The 17,414-nt window shown below is 40.7% G+C and overlaps 1 protein-coding gene across 2 annotated transcripts in view; it reads right to left on the reverse strand.

Annotated features, from left to right (window-relative positions):
* LOC117922531 (regulator of telomere elongation helicase 1 homolog) overlaps positions 1 to 17,414 on the reverse strand; it is a 41,256-nt gene that overhangs the window by 8,469 nt on the left and 15,373 nt on the right. For both annotated transcript variants that reach the window (XM_034840671.1, XM_034840672.1), the window contains 10 exons: positions 10,255 to 10,396; positions 10,004 to 10,158; positions 9,130 to 9,221; positions 8,943 to 9,050; positions 8,776 to 8,844; positions 6,840 to 6,926; positions 6,068 to 6,127; positions 5,859 to 5,974; positions 4,210 to 4,267; positions 4,033 to 4,135 (listed from right to left, as the gene is read on the reverse strand). In XM_034840671.1, the coding sequence (XP_034696562.1) occupies positions 4,033 to 4,135; positions 4,210 to 4,267; positions 5,859 to 5,974; positions 6,068 to 6,127; positions 6,840 to 6,926; positions 8,776 to 8,844; positions 8,943 to 9,050; positions 9,130 to 9,221; positions 10,004 to 10,158; positions 10,255 to 10,396 (990 nt within the window). The remainder of the gene's footprint in view (positions 1 to 4,032; positions 4,136 to 4,209; positions 4,268 to 5,858; positions 5,975 to 6,067; positions 6,128 to 6,839; positions 6,927 to 8,775; positions 8,845 to 8,942; positions 9,051 to 9,129; positions 9,222 to 10,003; positions 10,159 to 10,254; positions 10,397 to 17,414) is intronic.

Consider the following 17,414-nt stretch of genomic DNA (forward strand, 5'->3'; position numbering starts at 1 on the left):
TTAACTGCATAGACCCAACGACAACCAACTGTAGATTTACCAGAAGGTAAAACAACAAGATCCCAAGTGCCATTAGAGTGCAGAGCAGTCATTTCATCCACCATTGCCTGTCGCCAGCCTAGATGGGAAAGAGCTTCATGGGTGCTCTTTGGAAGAGAAACAGAGGATATAACAGAAACAAAAGCAGAATAGGGTGAAGATAATCGATGATAACTCAAAAAATTGTAAATAGGATGAGGATTACGAGTAGAGCGAGTACCTTTCCGAACAGCAATGGGTAAGTCATTAGGAGAAGGCAGAGCCGGGGCAAGTGAAGCCGAAGGGATAGGAAGTGAGTCAGCAGGTGCCTCAGCAAAAGGGAGAGGAGCAACGACATGAGGGCGACGATGATAAACCTGAAGTGGTCGAGGAGGCATAGCATCAAGTGGGGAGACAATGGGAATGGGCAAGACTTCAGAAACAGGAAGAGACTCAGAAGTGGTGGAAAAGAATGGTGAGTCTTCAAAGAAGGTGACATCAGCGGAGATAAAGTATCGATGAGTTTCAAGGGAATAACAACTATAACCCTTCTGAAGTCTGGAATATCCCAAGAAGAGGCACTTCATGGCTTTGGCGGAAAGCTTGTCCTGTCCAGGAGTGAGAATATGAACAAAGCAAGTACAACCAAAGACACGAGGAGGAAGGAAATAAAGTGGTTGGTCAGGGAAGAGAAGGGAGTGAGGAATCTGATCGTGTAAGACAGAGGAGGGCATACGATTAATCAAATAACAAGCGATAAGAACAGCGTCCCCCCAAAAACGAAAAGGAACATTACTATGGAGGAGGATAGTACGAGTTGTCTCAACAAGATATCGATTCTTGCGTTCAGCTACCCCATTTTGTTGAGGAGTATGAGCACAAGAAGACTGATGAAGAATCCCATGATGAGACATAAACGAAGTAAATGGGGCTGAAAAATATTCCCTGGCATTGTCACTGCGTAACACACGAATAGAAATATTGAACTAGGTTTGGATTTCAGCATAAAATTTCTGGAAAATAGAGAATAACTCAGCTCGCTTTTTCATTAAAAATAACCAAGTACATCGAGAATAGTCATCAATGAAAGTGACAAAATACTGAAATCCTAAAGTAGACGCAGTCCGACAAGGACCCCAAACGTCAGTGTGGACAAGCTCAAAAGGAAACTTTACCCGCTTATTCAAACGCTTTGGGAACGAGACACGAGTATGTTTCCCAAGCTGACATGACTCACACAGAAGCGACGACAAAGTGGAAAAACGAGGGACCATCTTCTGGAACTTGGAGAGACTAGGGTGGCCCAGACGATTGTGAATGAGGAGAGGAGCATCAGTGGAAATGCAAACTGCAGGAGATCAATTCGAGGTGAGGTGATAGAGGCCTTGAGACTCACGTCCTATGCCAATCGTCTTCCCCGTACTCCGGTCCTGCAAGTTCACAAATTTATCAGAAAAGGTAATAGAGCAATTAAGAGTACGAGTGATTTTGCTGATGGAAATAAGATTAAAAGGACATTCAGGAGTATAAAGGACAGAAGTGAGAGGTAGAGAAGGCAAAGGAAGGGCCAAACCAATACCTTTAGCCACAGTTTGAGAACCATTAGTTAAGGTAACAGTAGGTAAAGCAGAGGTAGTAGTAATAGAGGAGAAAAGATCCTTATTACCAAATAGGTGATCAGAAGCTCCAGAATCTAGAATCCAGCGTCCAAGAGAAAATGTGTGGGTAAGGCAGGCAGAGGCATTACTAGGCTGGGCAACAGAGGCAACAGAAGCCTGAGATGCGGAAGAGCTCGGAGGCTGAGGCAGCGGAGAATCAGAGGACTAGGCCACATGGGCAGTGCGAGGAGGCCGTCCATGTAATTGATAGCAACGATCGCGAGTGTGGCCAAGTTTATTGCAATAGGTGCAATGAGGACGTTGACCTCTACCTCGGGTACCACTACGGCCTCCTCGAGAGCTAGTTTGAGAAACTAATACAGAAGAATCTGAAGTGCTATCAAATGGCAAAGTCTGAGTGGAGGAGATACGGAGGAGGCGAGCAAACACATCATCTAAGGACGGAACTGATGAACTACCAAGAATCTGATCGCGGACAGGCTCAAGATCCGGACGGAGGCCAATAAGAGTAAGAACCATGAAGAACTTGTCAAGCTGTGTTTGTTGAACCCCAACATCAAGAGTAAGAGGCATCACAGTCAAGAACTCCTCCTTAAGAGAGGCAATCTGGCCAATATAAGTAGATAGATCCCAGTCCTGTTGGTTGATATGGACAATAGCAGAAGCCACCTTATAAAGACGTTGGATATCATTCGTGTATAATCCTTTGGCCTAAGTCCAAAATTTAAAACAAGTTTTGTAGGCCCGAAGATGAAGAAGAATCTTGGGATCAACCGATTGCCATAATACACTACATAACTGTGCATCTATCTTCCTCCACTGTACGCGGTCAACCTCAGGGATATCTGCCTCCTGTGTAATCAAGTGATCCTCATATCCTTGACCCATAAACCAAAGTTCAACAAAGGCAGACCAGGAAAGATAATTTTCACTACCAACCAATTTCTCCGAAGTAATCATAGGAGATCCAGATATGACAGAAGAAAAAATGGAAGTTTTAGTAGCCATATCCACTTATCTGGAGAATGAAGTATGTTTGGATCGAAGAGAGCCCTAATACGGCTTCAGATTGCGGCGTGGCACCACCGAAAAAGGGAGACGGCCTCAAATCGCGGCGTGGTACCACCAGAAAGGTAGAAAAACACTTCCCAAGGCTCGTGCAGGGATTGGAGTGGAGAAAAAGTAGTCGGAGCTTTGCCGGAAAGACTGTTTGGAGGGCCAACGGAGACAAAAATCCCCAAAAGAGGTACGTGCAGGGCTCGGATGGGAGAACCAGGGAGGTAGGGAGGCTAGTTGGCGTCAGGCGAAGCTGGAGGAGGAGGCGCGTCGCCGGAAAAGGCCTCACGCGCCCTCACGTGCCGACGCGTGAGATGCAGCCGCCGGTTGGATAATTGCGCGTGGTCGGCGCGTGGATGCTCTTTTGGTGTCGGTGCCTTCACAAAAGTTGAAGATCTCCTCCAGACGCTCCTTCTGGTATGGTCGGTGTCGGAAAAATACGTCGCCGGAAGTTCGCCGGAAAAGTTCGCTGGCGGTGAGTGGTTTCTGTCGACGATCCGACTGACCGGAAAGTATTGGGAAATGGGGAAGGTGACCGGAATGAAACACGGTCACCGGAAGGTAACCCGGAATTGATGACACGGGAAACAAGAAAGAATTAGGTTTTCTTCCTTGGCTCTGATACCATGTTGAGAGAGAGAAAGAAAGAAGAAAAACCTTAATTCTCATTCATGTAATGTCTACTTACAATTGAGAGATATATATATATACAAGGCTAGGAGTCCTAACTACCATACATGTGACCTATATTAACAAGGAAAGATTGTATACTATAAATACATTATATTCAACAAATGTCTTATGAAACATGATATACTCAATGTATATGATAAAGTTGTTTCACCCAAAAAAACCAAAACAAAGAGTATATTACATTGTATTGCATCTTGATTGCAATTTTATAGATGGTTGTCATATAACCAGGTAAAGAAACTCCAGGCTCTGATCAGTTACAGGCAAATAAAAATGAAAACCAAACAGCCAACTCTCAAATTTGCTGCTATAATGCAATCATAAAGTGCCTCCAAATAGCTATTTAGAACTATAAGCCTACTGATAGTCTGATAGGAGCAGTCTCAGAGGAACTAACCCTACAAAAATAGAAAATAACATTCTGCCAGAACCAAATCAGAATTTTTTGACAGGATATAGACCCATGCAACCAAAAGCATACTACAGCATCAGATAAATAATAAATTAAAAAAGACTAAAGTTTTCAACAGAATTAAATACAACCTAATTCCGTGAAAGTTTGCCATGGAAATGAACTAAGGTACATGGAAATGAACGACCATAATCATGAATTTGATGAATATCATTTATATGGAAAATACTTAACCCCTGTCTTCAGCTCTTGACTTCAGCTGAGGAGGACCATGAGTTCCAGCATCTCGAAAAAAACGGGTTAATGTAAAAACTACATCCCCAAATTTGGAGTAACACTGCAAGCCCAGCAACAAGTAAGTACAGAAGCAATTGCAAACAACAGGCCACACCAAAACCTAAAAAGAAGCACCTTGATATGAGGCTGTATCCAGAGTGAAATTTGAGACTGACGGTTTGGATGTGCAAACCTGTTTACAATTTAAAACATGAAGCAAAACCAGAAACTGTGCAATGTATAAAAAGACTGAGAAATATGACACAACTATATCTTCAAGAATTTGTAGATCAAAGGACCAAGAACCAAATTATGAAGCAGGCTGCATTAATAGCAGCAAAATTCTTGACCATGAAGCTTCATATCCATTTAAGTTTGATTGTGGTTACCTTAATAAGATACATAACTAACTATAAATGGTATATTTATCATTAAAGAAAAACCATTTAAAACTTGGGCATAGCCTTCCTACTGGGAAAAAAATAAAAAATAAAATTGAGCATACTCCAAATGTGGTGATACTTATCTTCCCTAGGTACTAAAGCTGAAAATTGAAAACAAAGAGATTAAAACTTGGTAGAAACATTTCAAAATATCGTGCATATGGTCCATGTCTAACTATAAGACACACCAATCATATATGGAATGTGCAATTACAGATGGGACATGTGATCTGAATTTGTTACTTAGGGAAGAAAAGAACATATTCTAAATGTGGTTCTGAACTTCAACCTGTCAATGAAGTTTAAAGTGCCATTAATTTGCTAAAATGTTCAGAAACTTTAAGGGAGTTCAAAACCAAAAAGCTAAAATTGATAGATAATGGCAAGAAAAGGGTAAAAGTGATTAGGTTTGATTAAACAACACATTCTAAAAATCCATTGAGCAGACACCATAAACAACATGCAAGAAAACCCAATGTAGGTTTCAGAAAGAGGGAGAAACTCTGAGGGGAAAAAACAGATAGGAATGTGCTAAAAACTAAGTTAGAAAGATGGTGTTGGGAAACTCCAACAAAAGATTGCTACCTCCCCTGTACAGAATTGTTTCCAATAAAATGCAAGAGTTGGGAAGCATTGGACAGTAGTGGAAAGGATGGGGTCCTTAAAGTCCTTGCATTCATAAGGTGTTTCATGACTAGAAGATGGAGGTGACAAGCAACTTTTTAGCGCACATCATGGAGTGTCTTTATGGGGATCTGGTAAGAACGATCTACTGCAGAGGGTTGTGGGGAATAGGTGCTTTTCAAAAGACATGCTACTCTCCCATATCTTTCAAAATCTTTGAAAATTTCCCTGCTAAAAATATTTGACTTCTTGGGCTTCTTGAAGGGTTTGTTCCTTAGCATGGGAAGCTATTTGGGAGAAGATTCTTATGATTGATCAGCTCATGAAAAGGAGTTTAGCCCTTGGCAAATACATCTTGTTTATGCAATGGCAGGAAGAAGTCACTAATCATATGTATTATACTATGCCAAGGCCCATATTCTCTGGTAGCAATCAAATCATTCATTGAAAGATGTGTCCCTGAAAATGTTTTCTGATTGAGCTAGGATCCTTTGGGAATTTGACCTATCTCTGTTGAACTTTATTGAGGGTTTGGATCAGGATTAGGATGTATAGCCATCAGTTTTGTTGCTTTCTTGCACTTATTTCCTTGTTTGTTCTTTTGTACTACGTACTTGGGTTGCACACCTTCCCATTTTTTTAGGCCATTTTTAATCTAATTATTTTCTTTGCCTATTAAAAAACATGTTGTTGAAAGTTCCAGTACTAAATAAAAACCTTTCATCACAAAAGATAATTGCTCCAAAATCATGACGATGACGGATTACACGGCCAACAGCCTGATTCACAGCTCGTGATGCTTGTTGAGTGTACCACTCTTCTCCTGTCAAAACCTGTATCGGCAATGTCTAATTTAATAAGTAGGACAGTTGATAACATTACCAAAGAAAAACATTGGCATTTCATAATTACACTATCATGATTACCTTACATCCTTCCTTTTGGGATAGACCCCGTTGATCCAAGAATTCACGTTTCAGACGAACCTGTTATACAAGCATAAAAGGAGTTTTAAAGAAAGTGTGACAATAGAAAGCAGTTCTTTGTGTGCTGTTCCACAAACACTCAATACATTTAAGTTAATGAGGGAGCATGACAAAAGGAAAAAAATGTCTATAACAAGAAACAAATTTTAAACCTGAGATATTTCCAAATAATTATTCTAAGTAAGAAAGGAAAACAATATCATGTCAGGAGCCAATAATCCAAGAATATGCACATCCCCTTCAACAACATTAACCAATAAATATCTATGCTTTTAAATGAATTAACAATAAAAAAAAGTTGCATGAACAACGAAGTATTTCCAAAGTCCATACTAAGATAAATTATGTCATATAACTCATTGATGGCTTAATAACTCAAGCTAAAAGAAAATTGAAACCATAAAGACTTGGGCCGACCACACCTTCCTGATCATCAACAACTTCACTATTATACACTCACCAGTATTGAATTAAGACTTCATGTAGAGTTAAATGTAGAAAGCATCTTTGTCAAGATAAAGAGCCTCCCTTCTAACACATTCTAGCTTCAGGTACAGCATCTCCAAAAATTAAAGATGATTTAACTCTTAACATGAAAAAGCCAAAGAAATTGAGATGGCTGTAATGCTTCATATGATAAAATGTAGCTCACAGGAAAGTTATTAAAATGCAAGCTAAGTCTTAGGAAAAAAAATGCAACAAGAAGTTGTACCTTAGGATCAGTCCTCATGGCAAATGGTATACCAGTGATAACCACAGCTCTCCCAGCATGGTCAGCAAAATCTAGTCCTTCACTTACCTGACATATCAATAATGATTAACAAGAGTAATGAAACTGGAATCTCTGAAACATAGTATAAAGTAAATAGATGAAGTAGACTATTGAAGCAAAGGTAAAACTAAAATTCTAATATCTCTAGGTGCTGTCTTAGCATTTTGTTTTCTTGTACAAGAACTATTTGGATATCAGGTGAGTCAATGAGAAATGCAAGCAAAGGTAAAACTATGGAGACAACCATCAATGGAGGCTATCACAAACTAGGACGATCAATGCAGAGTACTCTACTGACAATTAGTGCAGCAATATGGTTGGATTTGATTGTGTTCGGATTTTGGGAATGGGAATTGAATAAGATCATTCTATGCAAAAATTTAAGGCTTTCAAACAACTGACTAGTGTACCCACACCCATGCTCATGTATGCTATAAGTTCCTGTTTGTCCATGCCCAGAATATTCCGACAATGACATCTCTGGAACAAAGAGAGTGATCTGGAGTAGGAATATAATAGCTGTTCCTGTTCATATTTTTTTCCTTCAAAGATAAGGAACAAACATTTAACAAAATGTTGTCAAATTACAACCACAGTCAACAGTAGAAACCAGCAGGCAGTGATCACCAAAGAGACCAAATTCTGTAGAGAGCATTGTAGAAAGATAAGTTAAACATGCACAAAAGTGAAATCTGTTGATGTATTAGAATAGGTTGACAATTTCTGAAGATTACAAAGACTGTTTCACTATCATGACTCTTATAGTGACATGTTCAAGTTGATGTTCAAAATTTGAAGTTTATGCAAGTATACTTTGAGTTAGATTACAATGGAATGATGGTATAACAAAATTCATAATTTAGGTGTAACTTAAGCACCCTGGGTACTTTGTTTGGAAATTTTTTAAAAATTACTAGAGATTCCTATTTTTCTAAAATAAGTTTTCTAGTCTAATACAATTAAAAAACCTAGGATTTTGGTACAAAAGATTTTAAAAACTCATTTTAGGTGTACAAAATAGAAAACCCTAAATATAAAAAGACTTCATTATTTTGACCTAGTTCCTAAAACTCTAGAAATCAAATACATGTTTGAAGAATCATGAATGCCCTTTCAAGGAGGAAAGGCAAAGGTCGATGATTTGAGCCCCCAAGCCTCAATATGATTTTTAGGTTATTCACCAAGGAACATGAGGATGTGCTAAGTCGTGGACGAGAAAAATAGGTGTAGTCGGTCAGTATAAGACTTGTGGGAAGGAACATTTGGGCAAGTAAAATTGTGTATAATTCTTTCAAATTTAATGGATTTTTGTTGCAGTCGAAAGACTTGTGAAATTTGCATTTTCAGAGGTTAAAGCAATCTCTATAGGTGATTTTCCACGTATAGTCAGTGTGTCATTGGATTTATTTTGGATTACTTGGACTCGTATAATATCTCACAAGGCTAATATAAAACCTAGAATTGAATCTAAATAACAAAAAAGGGTGATAATTGATTTAACTTAACCAATCTGAAATAGGCCTAAAAGTTATTAATTTAAGATATGTCATTTGGGCATAAAAATTGTGAGTGCTAACTATTTACCCCCCACCCCCACACACACCTCTTGGTAGCTCCTTGATCAAGAATACAATTTTACAAAATCCATAGTAAATTAGATTAAGGTTCACTAAGATTTTTATTCAAACTTACTCCAATTGTTTTAAGGTCTAAACTACAGTGATTCACTCACTTTATATTCATGTAACTTAGATTGCATATGTGTAGAATGTGTTACTCAAAAAAGGAGGAAAGGAAAAACACAACAAAGAAGACTTTGTAAATGTCCACTAGAGCATGACAAGAAAACACTGCTGACATTCAAATAATGACCTACCTTGCCGCGACAAACGGCAAAAAAAACTGCACCAGACATTGAGCTGTCCTTTAACTTGTTCATGTAATCCTGCCAAAAAGCCAATTCACCTGACAGTCTCAAGCGAAGACAATATATAGGAAGAATGTGAACAAATGTCTATCGATTACGTAGTTTATGTTACTTACCTCAATTGAAGAAGGAAAAAGTGAAGATTGTCTAGGTTCTATGACGGGCTGCTTATGTTTGCAAATTCGTTCCCATATTGTACTAGAATTTGTTGAGTTGGCATGACTCTGCAAAAATGCAGCATAATTAGACCAAAGAAAGATGCAAACAGATGTCAATCTTGAACAATTGTGCTTGACTTCTTACTTTATTCTTCCAGCATCCAACGCATTGCTCCAAGATGTAGTAAGATGGAAAAAATACAAGCAGCCCATCGGGTACAATTCTAGAAAAATTGACTGGAAGATAAAATTCAACAAACAACTTCCTCAAATAGTTACTTTTAATAGTAGGGTAGATACCTTTTATAATTGATGAAGTAAAACTTAGGGCCTATTGCTTCATAACAAAGTAATATTCAGCACAATGAATCAATGAAATTACAAGTACATGCCTCATTTTCTGAAAGTTGCTTTTAAGAAGAAAACCATTAATTCCATCCAAGATATGGATGTTAGAAGACAAATAGTATAGACTCGTCTACCCTTTTTTAACTTCATCTTCTCCATAAATCTGATAAGGTTGTGCTTCTTGTCTCGCTTCAGTCTTTTTAGAGAATATCCCCTTCCCCCACATAAGAAAGGACCTCACACCCACCCCCTCCCTATCCAAAGCAAAAGTAAAAAGCACTGGCCATTGGCTCAACACTATTCATACCTACGTATAATTTGCACATTAACTGCAAATAATCAACACTCCAATAGCTTTATGACAGAGGCATAAAATAATACGTGCCATGATAAAGTATTTTGAGCAACAGATAATAAGTTTTGGTTACACAATATCTAATGAAATAAAAGTAACACCTTATCTACATTAAGAGAGAAATTAATGACAATGTGACTATCTGAGAGTTAAATGAAATCAATAGTTTATTTACACTTAATTCGTTTATCAAAACCTTTAGTTTCTTTGCATTAATTTGTTTATCAAAACAGGTGAGCTTCCATCAGCAGCATAATATCGTAATAATATGATAAATTTATTGAGAAGCAGCATTAAAAATCTTTGTATTACATACCAATGGCATTCCCAAGCTCTTGCTTGTATTCTAGAGAATCACGAGTCCGATAAGAAGAGTTAAAAGAGCAACCAGATGGACCAGCTGGTACAACTCCAGCCCATATTTGATTTGAGGATATAACATGAGGATTTTCCAACCGAACAGGAAATTCTCTAAGATGGCAAACAAGTTAGATATTCTTTAGCAATAATACAAGTCATGACATAATCAAATGGAAAGGCAAAAACAATCTGCATCAAGTAACCTACAAGTTCAGTTCCTGTGCAAATGATTCCAAGGGAGATAATGTGCCAGAAGTCAAAATGATAGAACTAACACCGAGCACAGCGAATTCCTGCATGGCAATTCCTGGATTGAAGCACCACCAGCTGAGTGTTCTGGATGCCTTACCTGCAAACATCAAGGGGCATAGGTATATATAAGAATTTCAGTACTACAGCACTACCACCTAGTGGAAAATTTCATTCTTCAGCAACAAAATTGCACCAGTCTGCAGGACTAATCATTCTAAGAACCAGAGTAAAACCAGCAAGCCTTTATCTAACCTATATTGGGGTTGGCTTTAATTTTTTTATGAGCAGATCTCAACCTAATATCAACCTTCTGAACAGATACCATATTCCTGGAAGGCCATATTTAGGAGAGTGGGTAGGGGGAACCGGTGATATTAGTCATGCAGTTCAAAGAAGCTGCAATCATATTTTTATTTCAAAACACATAAAATTCTATGAAAAAATGATCATAGAAGAATCCCAAAATTGGAATGGAAAAAGGAAATTGATGAATCTACATTGGCTGCATATGGTATGTATCCCAACTTTCAGGTAAAAGACATGTAAGGATCAATAGAACTTGGTTGATATTTAAATTCAAATGCCCTGAAAAATAATATTTTTAATGAAAACTTGTATGAATCCATGCAATACACATTCTGATAGTAAAACCTGACAGACTGGGACTGTCCAAAATCTAAACAATCTGCATTGAGATCTTGCAAACCAAATTTAATTTCTTCTTTGTTATAATGCTCAAATAATTTTACTTGGAAACGAAAAACTTGTCTAAGTTTGTGTATGTGAAAAAACAATGAAGGGATAATACATTGTAAGTTCAATATGGAGAAAGCATAACAGAATATTGGATAGCAAGGGGAACCAGTACAAGTATGCAACCTTGGAGCATGGTACAATCATGGGAAACACGTTTTAATTTATACTCATTCAGAAGGTGAAAACCTGTTTTCGAACATTTTCTAAAACACTTCTCAAAAAACGATTTCTGGAAACAGTTTTTAAATACAAATTTCCAATGTTTTCTAGAACAAAAGTCTGTTTAGGAACTTGGCATTTTCTCAACCTATATTCCACATTTCCAAATAATTTTTAAAAATAACTTTTATATGCTATGCTTTATTTGCAATCATTTTCCATATTTGTATAATTATTTTTTAAAACAGCCCCCAAAATCAAGTGAAAATAATTGAAAGCAAATAAAATATATTCTCAAAAAACAACTTGTTTTCAGAACTCATTTTCAAAAAAACTGTTTTTTGTCAAAAAAATACCAAAAATGTTTTCGAGTCTGAAAAACAGTTTTTGTTTTTAAGACCAGATAACTATTTTTAAAAACAATTCCCAAACAAGCTCATTGTCTTTATAACCATTACATGAGGATTAATCAATATTACATCTAAATATTACTTTTAACTCATCTAAAAATCTATACTAAGATTTTTAACAATATTTTCAATTAAAGTTCTTAATAGCACCACTGCTGCTGGCATTGCCAAGCCCTACACAGGCATAACCACCACTAACTCACAAATTTTTCTTTGCAACACCTGACCTTTAAAAATAACATTGATTTTTTTAATGAATAAATGATGGAATATTAATGACTTCCATAAACAAAAATTCATAATTCTATTCAGCTTTTCAATAACTGTATTAATCGAATGGAAAATATCAAAACAAACACCATCTGTGCCACAGCCACTGCAACCTTACCGCATGATCCCTCTCCTCTACAGCTCTACCACATATTTATTTGTGACCGATTAAATGAATTTGATGCCAAGATAAACAAAATGGATCCCTCTTATAGATAGATATGTTGTTGTTACTCTTGAAAAAAAATTATTTTTTTTTTTTTGATAGGTAAAGAAAATTCATTAAGAGCCAAAAGGCTAGAGAAAGGGTATACACGGAGTATACCAATACAAAGAAGCAAAAAACAAATGAACAAACAAGCCTGACCCTTACTTGGTGGCTAGCCAGTCAACGAAATCTATCAAAGACAAAGTGTGTTCCTCTATGTATACCCTAACCCAATTCACAAAAGTGTACAAAAAAATGGATTTAATATCTTGATCGTTCCTCTCAATATCATCGAAGGCCCTTCTATTCCTTTCTTTCCAAATGGTCCACATCAGGCAGAGGGGGGCAACTCTCCAAGCTTTCTCCCTTTTCTTGCCCACAAAAGAACCATGCCAACCCAGGAGGTTTCTTTTCACAGAGGAGTGCATCACCCATTGCACCCCAAAAAGGGAGAAGATCAGAAGCCATAACATTCTGGCTTTCTCGCAAAACAGAAGAAGGTGATCTATGGTTTCCTCCTCTTGTTTACACAAAAAACATCTGTTGGGAATGCTCCAACCAAATCTCTTCAGGCAGTCAGTGGTGAGTAGCCTGTTCCAAGCCGCCTCCCACCCAAAGAAGCTAGCCCTAATTGGAACCCAAGGCGTCCAAATAGTTCTAGCCGGGAAGGGGGCTTGGTGTCCCTTGAAAGTGAACTATAAAAAGACTAGACAGAAAAGGTCCCATTCTTGTTCTCTTTCCACCGGAACAAGTCCTCCACACCTCTTCTAATGGTCAAAGGATGAAGCTTACATAATAAGCTTTCTACTTCTCCCACCTCCCAATCATTAAGGTGCCTATTAAAACGAAGTCCCCAGCTCCCCCAAACTTCGTCTTCCTCCCAAGCCTCAGCAACCCAGCCTTCTTTGTTGACGGAAAGATTAAACAAGATGGGGAAAGCTTCTTCCAGAGCTTGATTTCCACACCACAAGTCCTTCCAAAATTTCACTTTAGTGCCATCCCCTATGATGAAGCGGGAATGAGAACGAAAGTTCTCCCAACCATTTCTGATAGCCTTCCAAACCCCCACCCCATAACGGTCTCTTACTCCTTTGGAGCACCATCCCCCCTCTTGAAGGTCATACTTACTAGAGATAATTTGCTTCCAAAGGGACTCATTCTCATTAGCTAATCTCCACAACCACTTCCCAAGAAGGGCCTCGTTAAAAGTAGATAGACTGCGAATGCCTAGGGCTCCTTCCTTTTTAGTAGCACAAATAGCCTTCCAACTCACCAGGTGGGGTTTATTCTCTAAGGCACCACCGCCCCATAAGAAATCCCTTTGGATCTTTTCAAGTCTTGCGCACACCTTCTTGGGGATCACAAAGAGAGAAAGGAAATAGGTTGGGAGGCTAGAGAGAGTGCTTTTTAGCAAGGTAAGACGGCCACCTTTGGAGAGGTATTGCCTTTTCCAGAGAGACAACCTTTTCCTGAATCTTTCTTCCACTGCATCCCACACCCTAGTAGATTTGTAAGGGGCTCCAAGGGGAAGACCCAAGTAGGAGGTAGGTAAACTCCCTATCTTACATCCCAAGACCGACGCAAGAGTCTCCATAGGAATGCCTTCCCCCACTGGGATGGCCTCCGTTTTGCTCAGATTGACTTTTAATCCTGAAATCGCCTCAAACCACATGAAGGTCCAGCTAAGATATTGCAACTGATCTGCTTCGGCGTCACAGAAGATTAAGGTGTCATCGGCAAACAAGAGATGGGACACAAGCAGCCCCTCTCCTCCTCTTCCTCCCACTCTGAAACCAGAAATAAAGCCCCCATTTCTTGCACAAGACAGCAATTGGTTAAGGGCTTCCATGGCAAAAAGGAATAGATAGGGGGATAGAGGGTCGCTCTATCTCAATCCCCTAGAGCTACGAAAGAAGCCCGAGGGGCTTCCATTGATGAGGATTGAGAAGGTAGCCGTAGAGCAACACCAATTCATCCACTTAATCCATCTATGCCCAAATCCCATCTTAGACATCACGTCCATGAGAAAGTCCCACTTGACATGGTCAAAAGCCTTCTCAATGTCCATCTTGAGAAGGAGGCCCGGGTTGTTGCCTTTCAATCTAGAATCAAGGGCTTCATTAGCGATAAGAACAACATCCAAAATCTGTCTCCCATGAACGAAAGCATGCTGAGAATCAGAAATCACCTCCCCCATCATTGATTTCAGTCTATTGGCAAGGACTTTGGCAAGCAATTTGTACACACTCCCTACTAGGCTGATTGATCTGAAATCTCTTAGGTCTTCGGTCCCCTCCTTCTTAGGAATGAGCAAGAGGAACGTGGAGTTTAAGCTTCTTTGGAAAGTCCCATGGAGGTAGAACTCTCTAAAGAGACCCAAAATCTCTGGTTTAACAACGTCCCAACAAAACAACCAGAAAGCCATTGTGAAACCATCCGGGCCTGGGGCTTTGTCACCACAGAAGCTGCTTAGGGCTGCAAAAATTTCTTCCTTTGAAAACATAACTTCTAGGCTGCTGGCCAAGCCTTCTCCCAGCTCCTTGAAGTTAAGGCCATTATTACTAGGCCTCCAATCCCCAGAATCTGAGAGTAAGGACTGGTAGGCCCTACAAACACCTTCTTTTATATCTTCCAAGGAAGAGAGATTCACACCATTCACTTTAATCTTAGACAGGAAGTTCCTTCTTGCCTTAGCATTGGCCATTTTGTGGAAATATTTGGTATTTTTATCGCCTTCTTTTAACCAGATTTCTCTTGACTTTTGTCTCCAAGAAGTTTCTTCCAGCAGAGCCCATTTCTTATAGTCCTCAAGAGCCAGGTTTTTGGCCTCCACGTCTCCAGGAGTCAAAGGGTTCTCGTTCTCCTTGGCCTCCCATCGCTGCAGGCGGGAGAAGGCCTCTGCTCTATTAAAAGAAACGTTGCCTACCACCTCTTTGTTCCAGTTTTTAAGGTCCTTTTTAAGAGCTTTGAGCTTCTCAGCGATGCAATGGCTGCTATAGCCTTCAACTGAGTAGCCATTCCACCAGCTTCTTACTAGGTCTTTGAAACCATCTAATTTCAGCCACATATTTTCAAAACGGAAGGGGCTTTTGCCTGACGAGAATCCACCAGCTTCTAGAACTATGGGGCTGTGATCAGAGACCAAGCGAGGGAAAGCAGATTGAGTGATGGCAGAGAAGTGGTCCTTCCAAGGGTCTGAGATCAGGAAACGATCCAATCTAGAGGCAGCTTGAGAGTTCAAGCCCCTATCCAAGTGAAAGGACCTCCAGCCAGTGGGAAATCCCTCAGCCCCAGCTCCCCAATCACCTCTGTAAATCTCCTCATATCCGTTGTGAGTCTAGGGGCATTTCTTCTTTCCTCTGGAAATCTTACAGCATTAAAGTCCCCCCCTATGCACTAGGGGTCTTCCCAGAGGCCACGGATGGCTCCAAGCTCCTCCCAAAAATCTTCCTTTTCACTACCTAGCACTGGCCCGTATACTCCAGAGAAAATCCAAGAGAATCCATCAGCGCGGTTTCTAAAGCGAACAGAGATGGAGTACCCCCCGCTTTCTATCTCTAACTTCTCCAAGACTCTGTTATCCCAGAAGAGAAGGAGGCCTCTTGCCGCACCCCTAGCGTCCACTGAAGCCCAATTGAGAAATCTTCCTACTCCCACACTTTTAACCAATTGCAGAGAAACTTCTTTCACCTTCGTCTCCAAGAGGCAAACCAAATCTGGTTTTTGATTCCTCACCACTCCCTTAATCAGTTTTCTTTTTGCACAATCATTAATCCCTTGGACGTTCCAACGAAGAATTTTAATTCTCATTAATCAACTGGAATCAAATCCCAGGAGCTATGACCGGATCTTTTGGTTATCCCGGATGTCTCCCCATAACTAACAGAGCATTCCAATCTTTTTAACTCTCTTTCAAAGCGGGTAGTGCAAGATTTTTTCTTCTTCCTTCTCTTGCAGAGGGAGTTATTTCAAGTCCTCAGCTTCAGTTTCTTAAGCAAGGCCAGAATTTCTACTTCATGCCCTTCAACAGGCATTCCCAAGACACTACTAAAATGAAAAAGTTTGGAGAGCTCCTCATCTGACCATCCTTCTTCGCATGGATGAGCAACCGATAGGTCTCTCTGCTTCGCCACGTCAATTTCCGGATCAAAGCTCGGGGCTTCCGTCAGAACCACTGTCGACCCATCTCTGAGCATCATGGACAGAGGGTTCGGCGTCGCTTCCTCTTCCCTTATCGTCGATTTCCACAGACTAGAGCATCGACCCTTACCCCTCTCAAGCCCCGAATCCCATAATGGAGTAGAAGAAGAGGATGGGAGGATGGCTCCCCTCTCGAGGAGATCGGGGGTAGAGAAAGAGTACCTTGTGGATTGCGAGGTTGGACAGGAGAGGAAAGCTCCTTCACAGGCGGCGACTCTTCCAAAAGGGGCGACGCTTGCCTTTGGGGTGTCTTGCGAGCTTCGACGGGGAGGGAGGGCTCAATCGCTGACGTCGACGCATCCAGAAGGGGCGACGCATGTCTCTGGGGAATTTTGCAAGCTTCGACGATGAGGGAAAGCTCAGTCGCTGACGTCGGCGTGTCCAAACGGGGCCACGCTTCCATCTGGGGAGATTCTGCGAAGGTGAGAGCCGGAGCGGGGGCTTCTCTCCTCCGGCTCGACGAGCACTTAGGGCTTCCTCGCCCAAAGTCATTAAGATGGGCTGGACCGAGGGGCTTAGGGGGAGACCCCAAAGAGGCTGAGACCTAGGCCTTCCCTAGCCCAGGCCCAAAGAAAGCGCCACAAGCCAGGCCCGAATGGGCCAGGGCGTCCATACATTGGCCCGTCTCCAAATCACGGGCAGGGGACAGGGGATGCCGGCCCGTCTCTACTTCGTGGGCGTGGGAAGGGGTAGCAACTGCACCTGTCTTGTCCGAGGTAGGGGCACCACTCCCCAAGACCGACGAGGACAGCTTTTCAGTCTGCGGGAGGACTGTGGAAGAGGGTCGGGAGTCCACGCTCCCCTTAACGCGTGAAGAGGCCACCTCGTCTTCCCCAATCTTCCAAACACCAGACCCGTGGGAGGGGAGAAGCAGGGGAGAAGCAGGGCTCTTCTTCCCACCAGAGTTGCATAGCAAAACATGAGGGGCCGGCAACCACCTGCAGCGAACTTGGGTGTTGCCAGCCTCTGGTTTCGACGAGGACTCTGGCCCACTTGAGGTTCCAACGATCAGCAGTGTTTTCATCCATAGCCACGAACCTCCCACAAGAGTCTCCAAACTTCTTGAAGAGACTTCTGCCCCAGAGATGCAGAGGAAGGCCTAAGATTCTGAC

Source organism: Vitis riparia, chromosome 9 (genome assembly GCF_004353265.1).
Source record: "Vitis riparia cultivar Riparia Gloire de Montpellier isolate 1030 chromosome 9, EGFV_Vit.rip_1.0, whole genome shotgun sequence".
Classification (NCBI taxonomy): Eukaryota; Viridiplantae; Streptophyta; class Magnoliopsida; order Vitales; family Vitaceae; genus Vitis; species Vitis riparia.